The sequence below is a fragment of the Chelonia mydas genome, chromosome 5 (assembly GCF_015237465.2).
Source record: "Chelonia mydas isolate rCheMyd1 chromosome 5, rCheMyd1.pri.v2, whole genome shotgun sequence".
NCBI classification, from domain to species: domain Eukaryota; kingdom Metazoa; phylum Chordata; order Testudines; family Cheloniidae; genus Chelonia; species Chelonia mydas.
This window is the reverse complement of record NC_051245.2, coordinates 73,776,527-73,790,713: the sequence shown is the minus strand read 5'-3', so window position 1 is coordinate 73,790,713 and position 14,187 is coordinate 73,776,527. Positions and strand designations below refer to the sequence as shown.

The following is a 14,187-nucleotide window of genomic DNA, read 5'->3' as shown; positions in this document are numbered from 1 at the left end:
ACTTCAAATTCAATTCCACTCAACTTTTTCCATGAACAAACCACAAGAGCGCTTCTTCCCTTCCTGCACCATACATCCCAGAGGAATACATTAAAGCAGTATGCTGGTTTTTTTGTTTTATTTTTAAATCTAACATACCACGTGAAGTAGTCCTCATTACTGTTTCTGTTAGCCTGATAATTAAAACTAGATTTTTAAAAAAAAATCTAGTTGATTATGTTGTGCTCTCACTGCACTTCACTTCCATTGAAAAATATGTAAGCTTTCACTGTTTGTGCAGCACTCAGCTACTGCATGGATGTTGGAATTGTAAATATTGAGGTTTTAAAAATCTGTGATTAAGATTTCCATAAACCTTGGATTTTTATAAACATGAAAACTCTAAAACGTAAGGCTTAACACCGATGACAAATCTATAAGTGACAAGTTGGTCATCAATTCACCTATATTGTGATGATTACCTACCAAAGCATATAATCATAAGACAAAACTCAGTGATGCAGGTCAGAAAGCTTTATAATAACAAAACCACAATTTAAGTAGGTCAGTGTCTAACAGTACTCAGTTTAGGGTGGGCTCCAATAGGGGTGGACACCATTAGAATTTACATGATGTCTGCATCAGATTGGAGTTGATTTTGACAAAGCTACATATCCATGTTCTAGATATATCAAATCCCACAAATGCTCTTGCAGACTCTCTATTATGGAAAGTTTATGATTTTAATAGACAGTTACCCAACAGGAGTGTATACACATTGTTGAAGACTGATTCCTGACTGTGAAATAAAATCTGAAAAGTTCAGGGTGACTGAGGGGGTTGTGGTGAAATAAGATACTGAAAAAAAGGGATGCTTCCATAATGTACCAGTCACCATCTTTATACTGTAGTCAGCAATGCAGCTGTTCTGTCTAGATTTATTTCCCAAACATTTTGGTTATTTGAAGAAACTGGGTAAAACACACATTGATACAAGCACAAAAGGCATAAAGATGACGTCCCTCTTCCACTGTCATGATACAACTATCTGAATTGACTATTGGGAGAAAAAGAGTTGTTTTTTCAGAAGTTTAAAACCAGGATAATCAACACTTGATAAGTCTTAAAAGTGAACTCAAAAGATAGGCCAACTCCAGAGATGGTATTTTTGTTTTAGGTTTTGAATCAAAGACAGACCTAAGTACCCTCTTTCTTGATGTGATCTTAACAGCCTACCCGATCTTATACACCATTATATATTATATTCCAAATAAAATTAAAATTAATAACAGGAAGTGAGAACTACTGTGACCAGATCTCACATTTCTGAGATTTATGAAACATAAAAGGTAAAAATGAAGCCATTTCTTGAAAGAGTATTTTCTGTGTTTTATCTTTTTTTCTGTTACACACTGAAACAGAACAGAATCCACTTGTTTTCACAGGAACTATAAACAACCTGGAAAAAAAGCATCTAGATGATGCAGTGATGGTGTGCTGATGTTAGAGCTTATATTTGAAAATAAATCTGTGCAAATGCAAGTTCACTGCCATAGTAGAAAGGGGGGGTGGGGAAAGAGGGACTTCCAGGAAATTTTACAGAATACTACTTTTTGAAGAATGTAGAATGCTTCTACAATTGAACTGATCTAGAAGTAGAAAGCAAAACATTTCATATTCTTAGTCTGCAAGAGTCCTAAACCAGTATGTTTGCCTTCTGTTTCAGTTGCTGGAGTATCTGGGTTGACCTCTATCCTGGAAAGTTGGAAATACCACCTCCTGCCTCCAAGAGAAGAAAATGGCCAGAAAGATTGCCTGTTATGTTGAGAGTTCTTGTTGAGTACCTCAACTGAGAAAGCAGGTGGTTCCATTTTGGATTAATCCTTCAGATTTTTCTAATGGATTCTCCAAGATTATCAAAGACATGGGCTAATAACTGAAGCTATTATAAAGATCTTTGTGTAACATCTCAAATTCTCATTCCCCCTACCCTTACTGCTTTGAACAAAAATAAGATTGTCAGCTACAAATTGTTATGTTCTGCACAGCCTCAGCTTACTTAGCTATAAAATTTATAAAAAGAGCAACACTGCAGTGTTTTCCCAAAGAGAGTACCTGCTCCATATGCTACAGTTAAAAATCTTTGGGACCCGACTGTGTTATGTGCTGAGGAGATCTCACTTGTGAGAAAAGAAGAATTTCCATAATGAACTAATTCATACTAAAATCCATTATTTTTATGTCCATGAAACATTTCAAGATGTGATGCTGAACATAATCTAGCAGCAAAAACATGATATTAAGAAATATATTTAATAGATCCTTTCCCTTTATAGAAGTGATCTTCAGGTGTTAGCGTAAGACTTCTAAACTCCTCATCTGGGAGGCATGAAAACTTGGGTAGAAGCTTCCGTCTGCAGCAGAACAAGTAGATGAGACTCAATTAGAATTGGTAATTCTCTGGGACCCTAACTCTAATTTTCAAATTAAGTATTACCTGAGAACAAAGAAGGCCTTATAAATTATCTTCTAGTACGGGCTAGACCACTGCTGTGTTGCTGAGAAAAGCCTGTGAAAAATGGGTTGAAATGGCAGCTGGGGTAGGTTGCACTGACAGAGTGAGGGAGCCTGAAGAAATGCAGATTTAATACACGAGATTCTAGAAGGAAGGTTAAATACATTCCCATTTCTGGAAATCAAAGTCACCTTAAGTGCTCAGCAGACGGAGGGGAAATTCTCACATTCTGAAGTGCTCTACTGTAAGCCTAAAGGTCCTCTCCCAGAAAGAGGCAATGTAAACTATTGATCAAGTTCTGTGCTGCAGCAGTCCAGCAAAGGGAATTTGACCTCAAAGGAACAAGGAAGGGAAACAAAGTTTCTAAATTCTCTTTTTTGTGCTGGAATAAGCAGTTTTCTCAGGGTCTAGACACTGGCAGCAAACCTGCTACCAAGCAAAAGATGCAAATTGTGCAGCAGTGGAGGAAGAGCTGAAGGGCTGTCAATGAAACCTCTTTGCTTCACTCTCGACTGCTCCAAGCTCCTCTGAGACGGATAATAGACCTGGGTAACGGGATGCTGCCTAAAGCAATCCTGTGGTATTACTTGCTTCTTAATTAGTGATGACCTAACACATACAGACCTAAACAAAGCCATGCAGTCCTTCAACAAGTGGAGGGCCTCCTCTGTTTTAGAAAGTAAGTTACTCTCAAAGGGAAGGTCTTAAATTTTGATTGGACCTCCAGTCTTCTGATCTCCACAGATGTGGCCACGGCATGTGCTGCTGAATTGGATGCCTCCAGCTCTCGAGGGAAGTGCAGGCTCTCAGTGGTCTTTAGTCAGGATGGCTTTTAGTTCCTCTCATAAATACTGTGGTAGCTTATCAACAAATGGAGACTGTTTGTCCAAATTCAGAGAATCATATTTAGAGAGCGGGGCTTGACTGTCAGCCATGCACATCTGAACGTTAACAGAGGAGCAGACTTTGTGTTCAAATAGTTTGACTTTCTTCAAGTCTCTCCCTCTAACCCTGAGAGGCCCCTGTTGTTTTCACCTCTCTTGGACAGTGGCTCCTACAAGCAAATCTAGTAATTGGTGGGAATAAAAGTATTAAAATTCCCTGGAACAGATGTGGTACCTCCTGCACACCTGTATGGCTGTACAGTTGGGCAAAGACTGATCAGGATCTGGGTACCACAGTGGTACATACATAAGGAGTACCAGGAGGGACGTTCCCTGAGAGATCTGGACAGTTTCCTGACAAAGTCCTCCCTAGACACCTTACTCCTATTGTGCTACTGGAATGGGAAGAGGGAGGGCATATTGGAGATAACTCCTTACTGTACTTTGAAGGGAGAAGAGAAGGAGTACACCTACTCCACAGGTGGGCCATCCTGTCATGAGGGTCCTGGATCTGTTGTATCCTCCTAATTGGGTCAGGATGAAGTCAGTACCAGAGACACCACATTTGTCTGCGGCACTGACAACTAAAACGGGTGGCTTAGCTATCGCCACCTTCAATCTCCCAAGGAGAGGTAACTCCAATACCAGGCCCACTATTAAATAATTCGATATTGTGTAGGCCCAAAACTCTAGGTTCTGATGTGCTGGGCACCAAAGAACACTGTTTAAGGTGACCAGTACCAAAGTGCCAGGTAGTGAAGCAAGTCACACACATTATACAGGTTTGGTGGATAATGCTGGTACTCTCAACAGTCAGTGCCATGTGCTAGAGCAGGGGTGGGCAAACTTTTTGGCCTGAGGGCCACATCTGGGTGGGGAAATTGTATGCAGGGCCATGAATATAGGGCTGGGGCATGGGGTTGGAGTGCGGGAGGAAGTGTGGTGTGCAGGAAGGGGCTCAGGGCAAAGAGCTGGGGTGCAGGAGGGGTGTGGGTACAGCAGGAGGCTCAGGGCAGGGGGTTGGGATGCAGGAAGAGGCGCAGAGTGTGGGAGGGGGCTCAAGGCAGGGTGCTAGTGGGTTCAGGAGGGGTGCAGAGTGTGGGATGGAGCTCAGGGTAGGGTGTTGGGATGCAGGAGGGGGTGTGGAGTGCCAGAGGGGGCTCCGGACAGGGGGTTAAGGGCTCAGGGTGCAGGAGGGGTTGGGGTTCGGGTGCAGGCTCTGGCCCGGCGCCCCTTACCTCAAGGTGCTCCGGGGTGGCAGCGGTGTGCAGCAGGGCTAAAGCAGGCTCCCTGCCTGCCCTGGCCCCGCGCTGCTCCTGGAAGTGGCCAGAGTATCTGGCAGTGGCTCCTTGGGGTGGGGTGGGGCAGGTGGCTCCGCCATGCACTGCCCTCACTTGTGGGTACCACCCCCGAAGCTCCCATTGGCCATGGTTCCCTGTTCCCGGCCAATGGGAGCTGCCAGGGGCAGTGCCTGCAGGTGAGGGCGGCACACAAAGCCCTCTGCCCACCCCCTCCCCAGGGGCCACCGTGACATGGTGCCGGCTGCTTCCAGGAACGGCGTGGGGCCAGGGCAGGCAGGGAGCCTGCCTTAGCCCCACTGTGCCACAGGGCTGGTAATCCTGCGGGCCGGATTGAAAGCCCTGGTGGGCTGGATCCGGCCCGTGGGCTGTAGTGTGCCCTCCCCTGCACTAGAGGTACCTTTGTCAGGACATTGACTGCCCTTTGACTGTTGAGCCGGACACAAAAGCAGCACCCACGGTATCCGTTGTTAAAACTACATTAAGTTTCACGGGGGGACACGGTTTGAATCTCTGGGATTTAGCTACTCACATAGTCCTAGATCCACAGGTGAGGGGGGTACTGTCTAACCTATAAACTAAATATACGACAGTCTTTTTATCAATTCTCACAAAAAAAACTTAACACCATACTAATGTTAGCCGAGTGTGCACCGAGAACAGGTGGACATTGCAGGGATTCCGTCTCACTGCCATGAGCAGTAAGAAGGAACTCAAAGGCAGTTGGGTCTGCTCAGCCATTCATGCTGTTAGATGGGAGGACAGAGGACATCTAGGGTCTAGTCTTAACGCACGTTACTGGTCTAAAGAATCCAATCTCGTGGCAATGTGCAACAGGAGAGGAATCCATGTGGACAATCATTTGAAGAACCTTACTTATAAAAAGATCTAGATAGGGAGCCAAGTTTAACTTAACCACATTCCCTTGATTACAGTAAGCCAGCAGTCCCAAAACAGTAGTAAGTTACCTAAGATTTCTGTTCTTCTAGCCTTTATGATCTCATATATTAGTACTACTTCTACTTGAATTCACCACTTCCCACATTTTCCTTGCTTTTGCAGGAAGTGAGAGATACCTGGTGTAACTGGTTTTATCAATATATTTCAGTCGGGCAAACTATAATTTTTGACGATCTCCACACACACACACACACAAAATACTTTCAAGAAGCCAAACTAATATGTGAAGCAGAATGAAAATGTGTTGAGTACCACCCATCTATAATAATTTGAAGGACTGAATGGATTCATTTTTTCAGTAATATTTCAGCATATTTCAGAAATGTCTGAAAGAAGCCGTACATAACAGGATGACACACCACTGTAATTCATTAAGAGTTTCATCTGGAAAAAGTGGACTACAACAAAAGTCAATTTTGCTTTTATTGAAGTTTTGTATTTTTTGTAAACTTGCTTCTTACTTGCATTGCCACATACACCTCCAGTCCCCAAAGCTAACGTCTGTTCTTTCAGGATTCCCATCTTCAGACTGGCTTTCCAAATTAACATTGGACCAAAGCTGCAGACAGCTGGAACCAGTCAAAAGACGAGTGCCTACAACAAAAAAAGTTTAAAATTATAATATGTACAAACCAAATTATGAGGCATAGCTTTTTATACTGACGAGAAGGCCAATTAATCTGTACCACAAACACTGTGTTATAGACAAGAGCCATAACATACTACAAATATCATCTCCTTTTCTATACACAAACCAAACTAATGCAAAGGGCATAATCCTATAAGGTGCCATATGCAGCAAAACCTTTTTAGACTGGATCAACCTTACAAAAAAAGACAGCATTTATTTTTACATATTAAGTCATGTTTTATGTTTAATTTGGACACCTGTGGTCCAAATACATAAAAGCATACTTTATCTACACTGTTTCCAAAGTAGGTTGCATTTGTTCAACAAAAGACATCTAGGCACTTCTGTAATAATACAACTAATTATACTAATATTTTGAAAGAAGAGTATATGCAGTAATGAGGGTCTAATTACAAGAGCTATCAATCCTGGAACCTTGTTATCCCTACCCCCATCTGGGGCCAGGGATGGGGTGTTAAAACGTCCCTCTTTCATACAATTTTTTTTATGCCACCCTCCCACTTTTTTTTTTAAAGCAGCCAGCACTGGACACTGCTGAGGACAGGACAACATTATAGACCATTGGTTTGTTGAGATATGACTGAGAGGCAGACTTTTTTTTTTTTTTTTTAAATAAAAACGTCTCTCATTGAAGATACATGTAAGTGTCTCAGAATGCAGGTGACAAGTGGCATTCATAACACTCTCCTCATCCTCCTTAGACATATCCTGTTTTGCTATAACAAAGGGAAATCATCTCTTCTCCCTAAAGAAGAATTCAAACTTAACACGTGATATTAAACAATCAGAAGTTTTAGTTAATTCCATTCTTACCTGTGGGATCCCACGTTATATTATGTGCTATAGAGTCCAGTAAAATTTGACCACTCTTCTGCCACTGGTAGTACACTCCCTACAATCAAAAGTATTAGCACACTTCATTAGCTTAAGTGAGATATTTACAATACAACTCATTTAATACATAATTACTGAAATACTATGCCTGTATGGCATTCCAAGTTTTACTAGGCAACAGGCATTTGGAACTTCTTAGAATGGAAGTAAACTTTTTTTAAAGAAAATCTCTGAATGGATAAGTCAAGGCCATACAAGTCACAGCTGTGATCTCATGTTCCAAGAAATATGAAGAGATACGAAGGGTCTAAAAATTGATACGCTCACGTGCATCTTGATTTGTTAAAAATTTCGAATTCAGACAAATTAAAAGGATTAACAGCTTTATCTAGAATATTAAACATTATTTTATTCTAGTCTTAGTGAAAACTAGCATCCTCAGCTAATTTTGAAGAGCATTTGGAGGATGGAGTAAGTAAATGGAATGTCTACAAATATAAAATCTTCCAGACTTTTTAAAGCATGCACGTCTTTAACAAAGTGTAGTAAATCTATATCCGCTGGAAAAGAGCTTCCTGAATTACCCACAGGTACTATGTATGTCTTAGGAACTTCATAAAGTAAGCATAGTTCAGGAAGTAGATTTCTTAAATCCCTAGGAGATAGGAAATTGTGTTGCACCCCCTAGAAGCCACATTGGTCTGATGGAATACACACAAGATGGAAGCTAAATCCATTGTTGTATTTGTATCCTTGTATCATCTTAATACTTTGCACTTACATGACATTTTGTACAGACTCAGGAAGACTCAATACTCTTGTAAAGTATGCTATAAAAAGTGGACTCAGAGATTAAGTAACCTGCTCTAAATCACATAAACCAGCACCTAAAAGAATTAAGATTAGAATCCATGTCGAACTGAAACTCAAGGCTAATGCATAAATTTGCGCACACCAAAGGAAGTCACACTATGTGGAATGTGAGAGTACAGTTTTTACCAACCTTTATAAAGCCCTCTGAAATCTATAGATAAATATATTCTAAAAATGCTTTGCAAAATAATTAGTAGAATTTTCAAAAGTACTTGAGATGCACGTGAGCAAGAACAAGCAGAGCTGCATTACAAAAGGATGAAAAAAAGCATTATAAAACCATATGCAGCAGGATGTAAACATATCATTTACTAGCTAGTTTAAAAGCAAACTTCCCTGTGCACAGGTTACAGTACTCCATTTTGAGCTTTTTGCACTTTCTGCTGGTATTGGCCACGGTCAGAGAGAGTGAGTCACTGATTTGCACAGATGAATCATTGCACAGGTGAAACAATTACTATGTATGTTTATTATGGATTGGTCCACTGTATCCCCTTCTGAAGTGTTATGAAGAGGTATAATAATATGGCATTTTAACTAGCATGTGCCCCACCCCTTTTCCACATTTTCACACAATAAACATCCTATATCCCAATTTTCAACTGGTATCTCATCTTGTATCTCAGAAAAGGCAACTCTCAAATAATAAAAGTAAACAATAGCAATTATTTAAATTTGTCAAGGCAGCTGAAGTTTCTATTAAGACAGTTCATTCACTTACAGCAGGATGATTGCTCTTCGGTTTCAGGACAGTAACTGGTTCAAAAATACAAATCATGTTTCCATAAGACGCTGCAATCTAAAATAAAGTTATATAAAACAAAACAAAAATATTAATTTAAAAATTTGAGATGTGGATTATTGATTCTACTTTCATTCATTCTATGTAAAAATATTTCCCTCTATATTCCTGAGCTTGTGTCTCTATTTCCTTCTGAATCAAGGATCAGAACTTGAGGAACATATCAGAATAAAAAAATCTTTAAACCATATTGCAAAGTTTGAAACTTGAAATACTAGAAAAAACTGTTTGCCTACAACTATATTTCTGGGTAAGACCTGAGGATCAACCACCATAAGAGTAAGTGTACCGGATACCAATTTTAATATGAATCCTCAATCTAGTATCAAAAGTTTTTCCACATGCAATTTAGGTAGCTGCTTTAAGAAAAGATACTGGACTCCATTTTTAATACGCTGTGGAAAGGATGAAAAGCACTTCATCAATCAATCCGCCTTTTCACTGTTAACATATCACATTGTGGCACTGAGCATCTGGAAGCATGAAAGCCACTTAAATCACTGGACAGTCATATAGAGCCACAAAATATATAGTTACAAACAAACAAACAAAAACAATAGTTAATATTTTTTTATCAAGAGAACTAAATAAAAGTTACAATAAAGACAGCCTTATCTGGGAACCAATGAGTAGTCTTGTTCTATCCATGGTGTTAACCACACGTATAAGCATATTTGCTCACATGTTTTCAATGGTTATTTTCCAGGGGGTAAAAGTCAAGGGGGGGATAAAAATTGTGTTTATTTAAATCATATTTTTTTAAAATTTAAATTAAATACAGATTCTTAAAATAACCCTATTTGAAATCATGCCAACCTATGTTAAGACCTGAATTTATTCTGATCTAGTAAAACCATTTAAATTAAGTTTTAAAAAATAGTTAAGCAAAATCTATTTACTGCCAAGTTTTAAAGAAAGTCAAACCACTGAACTGATGTAAGCAGGAAGCCACAGGTTAAGCCCCTGGAACCAGAGTTTGTTAAAGTGCTGAAACAGCTTTTGACAACAGTAGCCTCTTCTGCTGTTGGTGCACAGAGACTATTTTCTTCATTTCAGTGTGACTAGTTCAGTTCAATGAACAATTAATACAAAATAAATAAATAAAAAGTTGAAAGAGCAGGAAAGCTTCCTCTTCCAGTCTATAAATAAAAACTAGGTATGAGAGGATGAGATCTACTAGTTGTAAAATCTTGAAGAAACAAATAATCAATTTGTAATTCATTAACTTCCTTTGTTTAAACAACTTAAAAAAAAAGTTCTAAAAATTGATAAAACTTTTCCTATTATCAAGCATATTTAAGGTAGTTTTATGTAACTAACTTTAAAATGCCCTTTTTTGCATTTAACTGCATTCAAATTTCCATCGAAACAGTTTGACGCAAATCACAAGTACAAAATCTAGTAAATAATAAAAGCATAATTCACCATTTTCTAATATAATAAAAATGTTAAAAAAAATTAAGAATCTGTCTAAATGCGAGTTAAGCTACAGAATTGCTTAAACATGTGAATAGATATAGAGTAATCATCCTCATGTGCAAAAAGCAGCACCAATTTTAGTGTAAAGGCTATATTTAAATTGCAAATCAGCATGTTTTAATGGTTACCAACCAATTATAATCAAACCTTCTTTAGGAAACTGACTAAAGGACAAATGCAAAATACAAAATAAATTTAGATGAAGATTCCCTGGTTAAGTATTTAAATCTCACTGATTTAAATCCATCCACCCTATTATTTTCTCCCAGGACAAGTTATCAGAACAAGTATAGGAAAAGTTACTTGCAGACCGATGAACACCTAAATGCACCTTAAAAGCCTCAGGCTGAGAGTCACTGCACTACCTAGAGCTTGTCATCTAAAAACAAACTACAAATATCTAACTACATGTAACTACAAATATCAGTATGAGAGACACCCCATCACTAACTCTAATTCTGACCTCTGATTAGACTATATAGACAGCATAATTGTCCACTTTCATAAAATTATGGCTTAAGTTTTTTCTGTAAAATCATCATAAGAATGTGGATTACAAATAAACCATTAACATTTTATATGATTTTTTTCATTTCTAGTATAAAAAGCAGTTGCAGTAGCATTTTACACAATGTGATTTTGTCATATCTAAATTGCAAGTAAATTTAAACAAAAGGTAGAGGCTCAAGTTCTGAGAGGAAAAACCTCAATGTTTAAAAAAAAAAGCCTGCATCAGACTCTTCAAGCAACTTACACGTCAGCATGACCCAAAAATGCCAACTATAATTCTGTCAAAGTTGCAAAAAGCCTAAAGAAGCCTTGTTTTTAGAACACATCTCTAGTTATTATTTGCCCTACATTTTCTACTTAACCGTTATCATTGCCATATTTCTGTGATTCTGCAAATAAAGCTACTATTTTGAGAGTAATTAGAATAGTTTCTTCCACAGGAACGCAAAGTAAAATACTGAGATGGAGATGTAAACTTAATAATTGTGATTCTTAGCCCAACACTGGTATAATCAACAATGTGGTTTAGGATACCATTATAGTGTCTTGCTGTAAGTGGCTGCCCCAGGGATGGTGGGGGGATAGGTGGGGGGGTAAAGAGTTGGGGAAACAGGCAGCCCAGATGTGCCTACCTATAAAGATGCAGTACAGTATTTGCTTTTTTGTTTGTCTCTGCTGCTGCCTGATTGGTTATTTCTGATTTCACATGGTGTCTGGTTGACTGGTCAGTCCATAACTTTGGTATTCATATCTTTGAGGTTCTACTGTAAGGACTACTACTACTGTGTGACCATCAAAAAAGTTACGTATGTTCACTGCACCCCTGGCATCATAGTAGTGGGGATACTTTGGGTGGGGAGGCACTGATGAATTTTAAAGAAGGCCCATGTAGCTCTACTAGGGCATTTCTGTAGCTCATCCAGGAAGAAGAGGCTGCCCTCAGGCAAAGGCTTTAATCTCCCTTGCCACAAACCAAAACTGTAACAGGGAATGTAAGGGGCTCCCCTAACATACTGAAGTTAGCAAATCATGACTTAGAACAATCAATGCAACCTGCATTGTTTCCAAGCACGTATTTCTTCTTGGTCGTACCTCTACATAAACCTTAATCCTCTGAATTTCACAGCAGCCATCCATATTGCACTCACCCAACAATCGGGTCTATGCCCTCTTCCTGGGTTGTACTGTTGTCCACAACCAGATCAGAAGCATCACATTTCTTCTGGAGACAAAGGGAATCACTGAAAAGGCCTTTTTGCTGTTAAATGCTATTCAGCAAACAAGGACAGAACTGACCTTCAATATGTTTACTGTATTCAAAAAGTATCTTAAAGGAATTAAGGTTCCAAAGAGATTAACTCAAAAGTCAGAAAAGTTAAAAAGTAAGGCTGCATATGCATTATGACAGTGTAATTACCAGTTCATGGTCACATTTTTTAATCCATTAGGAAAAAAATACACTTCTCACCTCCATCCTGATTTTACATACAAACACCCCTTTTCTTTTGCAAAAGTGATTTCTCAATATTCTATTGCCATTGTTCTTGTGAAGCATGAACTGAGTGGAATTCTGTGAAGATGGGTATGAAATTAGGCAGGGATTAGTAAAATTAAGTGTTATTTTAAATAAAACATAGGATGCTTGTGGGAAGCCTATTTTTAACCATTAGATTAATCAGTTCTGAACTGATTTTCACCAAATGACATCTGATCTAGGAACCATCTCCCTGCTGAATGTCAAAGTTTGTACCAAAAATTTCTGATGCACTAGAACAATTTTTTTAAAAAGTACTTCCCTCTCTCTTAGCATATAAACAGCTGAATCACTTTTACTCAAGCTTTCCAAATGTATTCAGCTTCAGAAAGATCAGGTATAGAAAATCTCAGCAGGGATGAAGAATAATTGAGAAAATTATCAACTGGAACACACCCTATATGACTGAAGTGTCTAGATAAACTTAAGTTATAAGTGAAGCACAGAGTGACACCTGTACAATTCAACTAGCTGCATGAAATAATATTTTGTTGAAATTCAAAAGCAACTAACATCCTGTCTAGACCAAGAAAATGTTAGCTCGCCAAGGCAATCATTACCCTTTTTATGCTAATTATTTCACGTATAAAAATGTCAACATTATCAACAGAACTTCAGGATGAGAAGTGCATTTCTCTGAGCACAGAGGAACAAGACTGTGCAGAAACAAAGCTGCATTCATGCCAAAGAGCTCTGAAAGGCCGATGTCAATGCAGAAAAGAACTGCAAAAGAAAATTTTTGCTCTACCATCAAGATTTGGCAAAGTGGAATAACCCAGCATTACCAAATCCTATGGATAATGGGATTCCTGTTCAAAGACATTTCATCCTTCAGTGATTACAAAACTATATCCACTGTCTGCTTAACAATCACACAGTGTCTATATATACACCAATCTGCACATTTAAGATGATCATATATATTTATGAGTCAGTAAATAGCCTCTGACCAAGAATTTTATTTTCAGGTCATATTTGGCACTTTTTAAGCACTGTACAAGCAGTACAGATGCACATAAAAGAGCATTAGTGTAAAGTGTCAGGCATTTGGTCAAGATGACTAAGCAAATATGCCTGCAGATATCTCTGTATATTGCCAATACCAAGCGTTCAAAAGCATGAGTCAGACCCCCTGGTCCCCCCATCACAAGATTGACTTTAAATCCTCAGATTTTTAAACAATAAAATTAGAGGGTTTGGGGGTGAGGAAGAAGGTTGCCTTCTGGTTTCTGAACAGCCAGGATAAATTTTTAAAAAACAAAAGCTGAGAGACACACAACATGACTGCTGGAGCTTTAAGGGAAAAAAACCAACCACCACCAAATATCAGGGGATTCTGATAAACCTTCAGAGGAATGAAGTTCTGAAACAGCCTTCCATGGGAGCAGTGGGGACAAAAAGCCTAACTGGCTTCAAATCTGAGGTTGATAAATTTATGGAGGGGATGATAGGGTGGGACTGCCTTCAATGGCATGTGGCCCATCGGCAACTGCCAGTAGCAAAAATTCCCAACTGCTGGAGACAGGACTCTAGATGAGAAGGGATCTGAGTTACTACAGAGAATTCTTTCACAAGTATCTGCCTGGAAGTCTTGTCCATATGCTCAGGGCCTGACTGCCATATCTGGGGTTGGGAAGGAATTTCCCCCGGGGTCAGATTCGCAGAGGCCCCAGAGAGGAGCGGGGTGTGTTTTTCACCTTCCTCTGTAGCATGGGTCACTTGCTGGTTTAAAATAGCGTAAATGGTAAATTCTCTGTAGCTTGAAGTCTTTAAACCATGACTTGAAGATTTCAGTAACTCAGCCAGAGGCTAGAGGTATATTTCAAGAATAGGTAAGGTTCCGTGGCCAGCAATGTGCAGAAGGGCA

General features: G+C 39.1%; 1 protein-coding gene across 3 annotated transcripts in view; it reads right to left on the bottom strand.

Annotated features, from left to right (window-relative positions):
* DMXL1 (Dmx like 1) overlaps positions 1 to 14,187 on the bottom strand; it is a 142,659-nt gene that overhangs the window by 105,069 nt on the left and 23,403 nt on the right. For all 3 annotated transcript variants that reach the window (XM_037901597.2, XM_037901595.2, XM_037901596.2), the window contains exons 3-5: positions 8,717 to 8,794; positions 7,102 to 7,180; positions 6,098 to 6,230 (exon numbers count right to left, since the gene is read on the bottom strand). In XM_037901597.2, the coding sequence (XP_037757525.1) occupies positions 6,098 to 6,230; positions 7,102 to 7,180; positions 8,717 to 8,794 (290 nt within the window). The remainder of the gene's footprint in view (positions 1 to 6,097; positions 6,231 to 7,101; positions 7,181 to 8,716; positions 8,795 to 14,187) is intronic.